Here is a 10,317-nt window from a genome sequence, read left to right as displayed (position 1 = left end):
GAAGAGAGAAGGGGAACAGTAGCAATGGGAATATTGACCAGTAGCAAATTTTTTATGACAACGTATATTGTTCAACAAAAAACTTACCAGAAACGAGGTAAAATCAATAGCCACTTAAATGTTCGTTCTGCTTGGAAGTGGTTGGGGTCTCTCAGTTATACAATTTGGATACAAGTTGACAAATATAACAAAAAAAACCCAAATTTAAAAAAAACCGTTTGAAGACAAATGATATAATAAACTTTAAGGCTATTTGCCAAAAATTTATTGCATTGAGTAACTTCTTTCCTTTATCACTCAGTTAGTAGATTATGAGACTTCTCAGCTCTTTACGAGCTATTTTAAGTTGTAATAATAAGTTAATTGAAAAAAAATAAGGCATAACAAGTTTTTCTTCGATGAGAAAGCAATAAATTGTGTAATTCCTAAATCATCAGTTAATCATCACAATAAGTCGTATGACTATGAAAACGACAACAAATACAGGCAAAAACCAAAGAAGTCAGTAAAAAAGTTCGAGAAGACAGTGTAGAAGCCATTAAAAACCATTTTGTTTGGTTTTACTACCTAGGTTTGAATACTGCTCTTCTTCCCCTCCCCTTGTGGAGTTTAGTTATTACGCCATTATACCATTATTTATTGTTACGCAATTGCGCTATTTAATTATTATTACGCCATTTTTTGCATGCCTGTGCACAGTCCTCTTTATCTTTTTATTGACAACAATGTTTATTTTAAATTTGCTATAAAACATGAGAGAAATGAAAAATTAAAAATTAAACGTTTTCTGTTTTAGTGAAAACAAAATTTCGCAGATGAACTCTTCGTTCTTCACTTTAGTCTTTTGTACTGGCGGATTTCAAACTAAGTTTCGAGATTAATAATAAAGATGAAAACATTTTTTTCCAAATGTGGTTTTTTGTTTTTTTTAGAAGTGCCGTCTCGTCAATAAATCTCAAATTTGCTTGCGCCACTTCTCTTCAATTTCAACAAAAGTTTTGATGAAATGAACCAAGCGTTCACAAAGTTATGAGTCGTTTTGAATTTCTAAGATTGGTGCTTGCGATTATTGGCATTTAAGTGCTCGTGTTTTTAAATGTCGGAGTGTATGTGTATATGCGAATGTGTGTGTATGTGTGTTTGTATGTGTGTAGTGTGTGTGTTTTATTTTCTTCGCATCACTTCAAAAGATTTAATTCCACATTTATCCCTGTATTCCCCGCTGTTCCTCTCTCTGTTCCCAAATTGCGTTGGATATACGGTTTCATTTTTCCTAATGCTCAAGGAACTGGTAAATAATTAAATAAACAACATTCTTAAGCATTTAATTCCCATCAGTGTTTGACATACGCGGTTAAATTGAAACAGATCACCCGCGTGCCCTACTCAAAAAGTCCCCCAAATAAGTTCCCACAAAAGCTATTTTATTTCACATTCAACCGCTTAGAGCCACCTAATTTCCACCCAACCCAAATGAGAACCCCCTCCCCTCCCCTTGACCCTTACTAGGACTGAAAAACCCAAACACGGCCCTCTTCAACCGTCTCGCGTCCGCCTTGGTATTTTTTTCATCACTAGTATAAAAAATTTTTGGGGAAAAGTTGGTGTGTTTTTATTCAAAGGGCGGCGGGACTTTAAATTAAATCACTAGCCAATGTTATAGTCTGTGTTTTACAATATATATTTTTGAAAACATGCGTAATTGAATGGATACAAAGGCATAGAACACTAAAAACTGAAGAAGTATGGAAAGATTTAAAGCGGTGCCTATGGAGAAAATGGGCTGCTGCTTTTAAACTATGGAAGCAAATTATTCAATGGAGGCAAAAAATGTGGAGCAAAACAGTGGGAAAAATTCAGTCGTTCAATTTATTTTAAAAGCGTTACAAAACACGAATATTTTTGTACACATGCGGTATTACGCCAGAATTGAACGCAGGAATAAGCGAAATACATTTATAATTCCTGCTTTCGTCTTATTATTTAAAAAAATTTAGCTCTCAATTTTGTTCCACCGCTTTCGTTTCTCTTAGCTCAATTTTCAAATACATACCAACGCGACTAAAGGCCGCTCATCCTCAAAAAGCTCCATTTTATCCCAAATTATTCAATGGAAAAGTCAATGATTAGTTTATAGGTCTTCAAAGACCTCAAAAAATTCTTTCAAATCAAGCAGAAATCATTTAATTGGCGCTCCGTTCTCGGCCACTTTGAAATTTAGTGTTGAGAATATTTTTGTTGGTTCTGAGCTAAAATAATTAGCAATTATTGGTCATTAATTTCGGTATAACAAAAATATTTCACGTTTTTAACAAATTTAGTTTGCTCATCTATGTTAGAAGTTTTCGCATTGCGGAAAATTCAAACTCATTAAATTATATTTTACTGTTTTAAGAAAGTTTTTTTTTGCAAAAAAATATTTATAATAGGGTTTCTGTTATTATTGCCATGAATAAACAAAGCCGTTGATTACAATTATTCAAATTTGTTCAGCACCCAACTTTGAAGGTAAATTAACTCTAGTTATCTTTTTGGAATAACAAATGAAATCTTAAAAGGTGCGCTTTAGTTAAAATATGTTAATTTTAACAAACAGCAATGAAAATTGGTTTTAAGCTTTGAAATTGGAATCGGTTGTTATTGTTATAACACAATTACTCAGTCGGAAATTAAAGTTTGTCTTTTCTTAAACAGTTTTTCTAACTCATTGTTTTTTAATTAGTAAAGTGTTTATTTTAGGCTCAATGAATAGTTTTTGCTTCCAAACTGTCGGCGTTATCAGCCCGGGAAAGCTTCACAACAAGTTATCAACTATTACCTGTTCTTATCCAGGAAGTGATTACTTATGATAACCTAACTACTTATCAAAACCAACATTTACCTTTTTACTCTGTTTAAACCCAACTTAGAACTAGCATTACCGTTATAACCTTTTCGGCCGTGCTTGTATTGTTTGTTGCAGGTAACCATTAGTTATTGTGGATTATTATTGATTATTTGTCCTTTTATACTACCTTCTAATGCGATAATTCTTTGTTATAGGTTATCAAACGCTAATATTGATATAGCATATTGATTAAAAATGAGTTATAATCCAAATAATATTATCCGAATAAATGTGGGCGGGAGGATTTTCGAAACTTACAAAGAAACGTTACTGGCTACTGGCGGGACTTCCAGCAAATTTCATCAACTTATCCAAGAATATTACGCCAACAACCAACCCCAATACCCCAAAGAGGAAACGACCAAAAATACACCCCCTAATTACCTCCCCAACCCCCAATTTCAGCAAAACGGGGGGTTACAATTTAATAGTTCAAACACACCCCCTCAAAATAACAGCAGTGGGTACAATAGTACTGTGACTACTTCGTCAGCGTCATCTTCTCCGTCTTCAATGGCCGCGCCTACTGAGAAGTTGGAGCTGTTTTTTGACAGGGATCCTGACTGCTTCGAGCACATTCTGTTCTATTTGAGAACCGCATCGTTGGCAGGAGTCCGGGATCTATCGACAGTCGAGAAGCTAAAGGTGAGCAAAATTGTCGAAATAAATCAAAGAGGTAGAATTTTTGTTTAAAATTACCTCAAGGCTACTGAAATTTTTATCGTGTAACATCTAATAAGAGTGTTATGAACTAGAAGAAAAAAATTCGCCGAATTACTATCGCAAATGATCTTATCAGATTATTCATAACTTTTTAAGATCTTTTAAGAGCTTTATTGATTTTTTTAAGATCAAACAAGCGTTATTACCTCAAAAAAATTTTATCGTGTAAGCATCTACAAGATAATTTATATGCGCAAAATGTTTAATTTGCACTTGACTTATGACGTGTTTAATGAGACATCGTTGCTTTTTTCCATGAAACTAAAACATTTTTTTTTGTAAAAGTTTCAGCAACAGCTGCTTTATAAAGGAAGAGCTGATTTATTAACTTATTAAATTTAGTGTCAGTTGTTTTCTCAGTTTAATATTTCTTGTTAGAAAGTTGAGAGAGAACAACCTAATGTAAATTGTGCATTAGATAAGTTTGACATAGCTTGACAAGAAGCTCTATTTGTTCAACATGCACTTGGCTAAAGAAATGAAGCCTTGAGGAACAAGAAAGAAAATGAGAACGGGTTACATGAGATGCCCAAGTTCGAGAGTTTAAGACCAGTTGGTGTAAATGGGTAGCATACTAGGCTTGCTAGTAAAAGATGCTGGTTCCAATCCAGAAATGGCCCAATTTCACAGTAATTCACCTGCATATACCCCCTAAAAATTTATGGGCCCAGATACTGAGGCTCTGAGATTAACCGCAAAAGAAAGACAAGATGACTAGAAACAGTGAAAGAGACGTTGCGCAATTTAAGGGGGAGTGTTAGAAGGTTGAGAGAGCACGAAATAATGTGAATTGTGCATTAGAGAAGCTTGGCATAGCGTGACAAGAAGATTTACTTGCTCAACGTATGCTTGGCTAGAGAAATGAACCCTTGAGAAACAAGAAAGAACGCGAGAATGGGTTAAAACAGATGCCGAGTTGGAGAGCTTAAGAACAGTTGATGTAGCACACTAGGCTTGCAAGTAAGAGATGCTAGTTCTAATCCAGTATTGGTCCACTTTCACAGGAATTGCAGCCGCACAAACACCTTATCATTCAATGAATAAAAAATTATCTACATCTAAAATCACTTTGTAAAGTAAACAATGACACACGAGAGTGCGGTTGACAGAAAACGAAATCAATTAGTGACAACAATTATTACTTGTATCCAAAAGTCAATGTCTCTTTTTTGGAAAAAAATGCGACCAGAAAGTCACAATATGGTCAATAAAAACCCAAATTAAACGAATTATTCTGCATTGCACTATAAAATTATGGGACTAGTCATAAATGAGATTTGGTATCAAGTAGACAGAAAGAACACTAACGGCAAAGCTCAAAATTTTGTTTGTATTAAACGAAAACAAAAAATTCAAATAATATAAAATCAACAGAAATCCACTGAATTACTCGAGTAGGTATCGGTTTCTTCATACCTGCATGGGACAACGTTGAGACCTGTCAATCTCCAGAATTTATTGTACGTCAAAGAAAACAAACAAAAAATACAGACGAAAAATGAGATTTCAATTTTATTTTGCGAGAAAACAGTGTCGAAGCTGTAAAAACCATAACTGTTCAAAGATACAATCTTTTGAGCCTTCTCTGATAATCAATAATGTGATATGTTACTTCTGAATAAAGAGACTTGGTAACAAATAGGAAAAAAGGAAATGAAAATTACATTTGTTTTTCTTGAAAACAAAAAAAATTCAATTTAATTTAAACATAAGCCGTCAACTGTCTGAATTCATTAAAAATATTTTTTCATTACTAAAAAATAGCTACTAGGATATTTCATGATTCACAATATGTCATACGTCTGCAGACAAAATGGCAAACACGAGCAAAACCCAAGAAATGAATGAAGACTTAGCGAAAAACCCGCGACGTAGTTGTTAAAACAATAAGTAATGCGCAAAAAACATCCAATACCTTCAATTGTGACCTTGCTTATTTGCAAAAATTTATTGCGCGATGTGTAAGTATTGAGAGTAGGTAATAATTAGACAAAATAGAACACCAAATTGCAAATTTAGAAATTACGTCTAAATTTTTGCAAAACTCTGATTTCAAAGTCATGAGAACCTTTAATTGTTAACTGAGATCAGTTAACAGGACCAATGAGAAGCCATTAAGTGTTGTAATTAACCAGAATTTTTCGTGCAAAAATAAAAAGAACGACAATTAGAGACAAAAACAAAACCTATTGAATTCTTCTAGAAGATGGTGTCGAAGCCGTAATCTTTTCACTAAAAAACTTATGCATTCAAACGTGGCTTCTTTTTAAACGCCAATAATGCGATATCTGTCTTTTGAATAATAAGAGAAGTCAAGCAACAGAACCTCAAAGTTTCAAAATGTTCAAAAATCCAAATATTTTCAAAGTGCAGAACCGCAACAAATGATAAGTTTTTATCCATAAAACAGACGATTCGACGTTAAACTATAGACGAACCGAGCTTTGCTGACGTTAAGCTACCAGTTGACTGAAAAACTGGTTTGCAAAGGGGACTGAAGAAGCCTATTACGTGTCATTTTCTTTGAAAAATTGCTGAAGTTTGATAATTCTAGCCAAAATTTTAGCCAAAAAATTTGAAGCAAACATATCAACAACACTGTCTTCAGCAGTAAAACCAACACACCATTATCTCCAGTTTTCACTTATTTGTCTGCATAATTGCCAAATAATTGCGTAAAAAGGGGAAGATAGGAGCAAAGATAGGTGTTCACAAAACTTTAAACATCGATAACTTCGTGGAAAAAACGAAATTCAAAAAATATTTTTAATTATACATTCAACGCAGGACAGGCTTTCTAATGATACAACTCACAATCCTCTACGATGAATATATTGAGCGGCCAAATTAACTGAGCCAAAAGAAAAAAAAGCCTATTTCAATATATAGTTCATTCCCCACTAAAGTGGGTAGGAACAATATTCTTTAGCATCCCTTTGGATGCTTATGTAAGAAATAAACTTGGGATTGAATTTCTATGCAGTACCGCTAGTAAAAACCACTAATTCGGCAGTTGCATTTACCAATTTTTTTTTCAAAATGTGGATTTCGTCAGAACTTTCATGAAATAAAATCATTTTGATAGATTTTTTAAATCTTGTAAGCCCTGATAAATTTGAGTTTTTCTTCTATTACGTGGCTGAAAGTTTATATCCCTTCAGTGACCAAGCTGTTCCGCAAAATATCGGTCATGTCCCATTTTACTAGAAAACTGATGAGTCAATTTGGAAATGAGTGAATTTCTAATTAATGTTGCAATGGGTCTCAAAATTCCGTTTCAAACGAATACCGTTTGTTGTTAAGGGATCTTCATAAGACGAGTGAACTTATATTTCGTCTGGCGTCACGGCTGAGCAAACTTATCATGAAAAATTGTTTAACATTTCTACCAAATCTCAACAAAAACAGTCGATAAGACTTTGCAGAATAGAGTTCTGCACAATCTGCGCAAACTTCTGTGTCATTTTGTCTTATATCAATTGCCTTAATTTCCACGGATTTTCAACAATTCTTGTTTCTTGTTTCACTCGTGAATTTTAGCGCGTTTTCAAATAAAAGTAGTGCAGTCATTGAAGGATGAAATAGTTTTCGAAATCCTTGTGCCGATTCTATTTCAAATAATTGAGTATCTCAATTCCCTATTGTGCTTAGCTTTCTGATATCACAAAGTTTCGTTTTTGATTGTTCTTTCACAAATGAGTTTTCAAATTATACAAGAAACAAGGTGGTTCGGAAAAAATAAATACTTTCAATAAATTGGCCGTTATATGTCTTAGGAATTCTTAGGATTTTGTGTATAGTAAGAAAATCTGCGTTATTTTTATTTGAAGAATTGTCGCTCTTTTTTTCTTTCATCATATTGTTTTAAGTCTACCTGTTGGCATTTAACTCAACAATTCTGTTGTTCCTTAAAAGACATCACAAAATGATTTAGCTGTAGAACTAAAAGGAGGCTTGGCAATGTGCTTTGCACATCACATTCCAACCATTTTTGTCTAAACTTTTCATTCTATTACCAACTTTAGCGCTCGATTGCACAAATTCGAAGCAGGAGTAAATTTTAATTAAAAATTATAACCATAAAACATAATAAGAGGTTCTCCGGAAGGAATAAAAGACCAGCAGCATCATTTATTTTAAATTAATTATATCAGAATATAGGGCAAAAAGAGATCATCAAATACTAACGTCAAATCAATTCAAATAATTTCAATAATATCTACCTAAATATCCGAAAAAACATCAAAATTTTCATGCCAGATTAACCAAATTGATGCCATTGTTGCTGCTATTGATATTTTCCTCTAAAGATTTTTTATCGAGAAAGCTATGTGGCTGATTGAAACTTGCGCCCTCTTAGAAATTGAACATTTGGCCGAAACATTTTTTTTGTAATTAAAGAGACTAGGTATCACATAGAAAAAAGGGACAAAAAAACAGCAAAGATAGTAAGAAATTGGCTTATATTAATTAAAAACTTTCAATTCAAAAAAAAACCATTCGATGGCAATTGAAAACGTCTATTTTGTTTCTGATCACATGTGCCTCTATAGGAGTGCCTTAAGACCTGTCGTTAATGAGTTTTTGGTTACAGAAAGAACAACAAATAGAAACAACAAAAAAATTCAAATGAAATTTGCGAAAAAACGCTGTCGCAGCAGTAAAATCGATTTTTGCCCCTAAAAATATATTCAATTGAGCCTTCTTTAAATGCCAAGAATTCGTTATAGGCCTTCTCATTAATTAGAAGAGGTAAAAATTTGACCAAAAAGAAGAAAAATGGCAAAATTTTTTGATTTTTATTTTGAAAAATTTTTTTTTCAAATTCATGAAAGCCATTAGCTACAAAAAAGAAAACTGAAATTGGTTCGTCTGTTTGTCCAAGAGAAGCGCTCGAGACGTGTTATTTTTCAGAATACGTTTTAAGTCTAGAAAAAGAACCTTAAATATAGACAAAAGTCGAAAATTAATTTACTTTTTGTGCGAAAAATCACTGTCGAAACCAGTAAATTCAAAACGGATTCTTTAATAAAAGAATAGATTTTGTTCACTTGACCTACCCTTGACAACAATGATGTTATATTAGACCTGTAATTAACGAGACTAGCTATCACATAGACAAAAGTAACAAAAAACAGCAAAGATAATAAAAAATTGGCTTATATTTATTAAAAACTTTTAATTCAAAAGAGAACCATTCGATGGCAATTGAAAACATCTATTTTGTTTATGATCACATGTGCCTCTATAGGAGTGCCTTAGAACCTGTCGTTAATGATTTTTTGGTTACAGAAAGAACAACAAATAGAAAAAAAAAATTCAAATGAAAATTGCGAGAATACGCTGTCGCAGCCTTAAAATCATTTTTTGCGCCTAAAAAGATATTCAATTGAGCCTTCCTCAAATGCCAAGAACTCGTTATAGGCCTTCTCATTAATTGGAAGAGGTAAAAATTTGACCAAAAAAAGAAAAATGGCAAAATTTTTTGAAACTTTTTTTAGGAAAACAATTATTTTCAAATTCATGAAAGCCACTAGCTATAAAAATAAAAAAAATAAATAGGTTTGGCTTTTTGTCCAACGGAAGCGTTTGAGGACTGTAGGAACTCAAAATATGTCTTACCTCTACGAAAGAACGTTAAATATTGAGAGGAACGAAAAATTAATTTTTTTTGTGCGAAAAACCTGTGTCGAAGCCAGTAAATTCACAACGAATTCTTTAAAAAAAGAATAGATTTTGTTCACTTGACCTACCCTTGACAACAATGGTGCTATCTTAGACCTTTAATTAACGAGACTAGGTATCACATAGACAAAGGTAACAAAAAACAGCAAAGATAGTAAGAAATTGGCTTATATTAATTAAAAACTTTCAATTCAAAAGAAAACCATTCGATGGCAATTGAAAACATCTATTTTGTTTATGATCACATGTGCCTCTATAGGAGTGCATTAAAACCTGTCGTTAATGATTTGTTGGTTACAGAAAGAACAAAAAATAGAAACAACAAAAAAATTCAAATGAAATTTGCGAAAAAACGCTGTCGCAGCAGTAAAATCGATTTTTGCCCCTAAAAAAATATTCAATTGAGCCTTCTTTAAATGCCAAAAATACGTTCTAGGCCTTCTCATTAATTAGAAGAGGTAAAAATTTTACCAAAATGAAGAAAATGGGAAAAATTTTTTGAAATTTTTTTTGGAAAACAATTATTTTCAAATTCATGAAAGCCATTAGCTACAAAATGGAATAATAAAATAGATTCGTCTATTTGTCCAAAATAAGTGCTCGGGACGTGTTATTTTTCAGAATACGTTTTAAGTCTAGAAAAAGAACCTTAAATATAGACAAAAGTCGAAACTTAATTTTCTTTTTGTGCGAAAAATCACTGTCGAAACCAGTAAATTCAAAACGAATTCTTTAATAAAAGAATAGATTTTGTTCACTTGACCTACCCTTGACAACAATGATGTTATATTAGACCTGTAATTAACGAGACTAGCTATCACATAGACAAAAGTAACAAAAAACAGCAAAGATAATAAAAAATTGGCTTATATTTATTAAAAATTTTTAATTCAAAAGAGAACCATTCGATGGCAATTGAAAACATCTATTTTGTATACGATCACATGTGCCTCTATAGGAGTGCCTTAGAACCTGTCGTTAAAGATTTTTTGGTTACAGAAAGAACAACAAATAGAAACAAC

General features: G+C 32.6%; 1 protein-coding gene across 3 annotated transcripts in view; it reads left to right on the top strand.

Annotated features, from left to right (window-relative positions):
• Positions 1-1,542: 1,542 nt before the first annotated feature.
• The window catches only part of LOC142355083 (uncharacterized), a 37,055-nt gene continuing 28,280 nt past the window's right edge, over positions 1,543-10,317 (top strand). The window contains exons 1-2 of one of the 3 annotated variants that reach the window (XM_075407365.1): positions 1,543-1,559; positions 2,740-3,532. In XM_075407365.1, the coding sequence (XP_075263480.1) occupies positions 3,083-3,532 (450 nt within the window). In that variant the 5' untranslated portion in view covers positions 1,543-1,559; positions 2,740-3,082. Of the gene's footprint in view, positions 1,560-2,315; positions 2,509-2,533; positions 3,533-10,317 lie in introns of those variants that run through there. The other 2 variants (XM_075407364.1, XM_075407363.1) reach the window with 2 other exon arrangements.

This window comes from Convolutriloba macropyga, unplaced genomic scaffold (genome assembly GCF_964194025.1).
Source record: "Convolutriloba macropyga unplaced genomic scaffold, txConMacr16.3 SCAFFOLD_1096, whole genome shotgun sequence".
In the NCBI taxonomy this organism is placed as follows: domain Eukaryota; kingdom Metazoa; phylum Xenacoelomorpha; order Acoela; family Convolutidae; genus Convolutriloba; species Convolutriloba macropyga.
The sequence above is the reverse complement of the archived record's forward strand: the minus strand, read 5'-3'. Positions and strand labels throughout refer to the sequence as shown.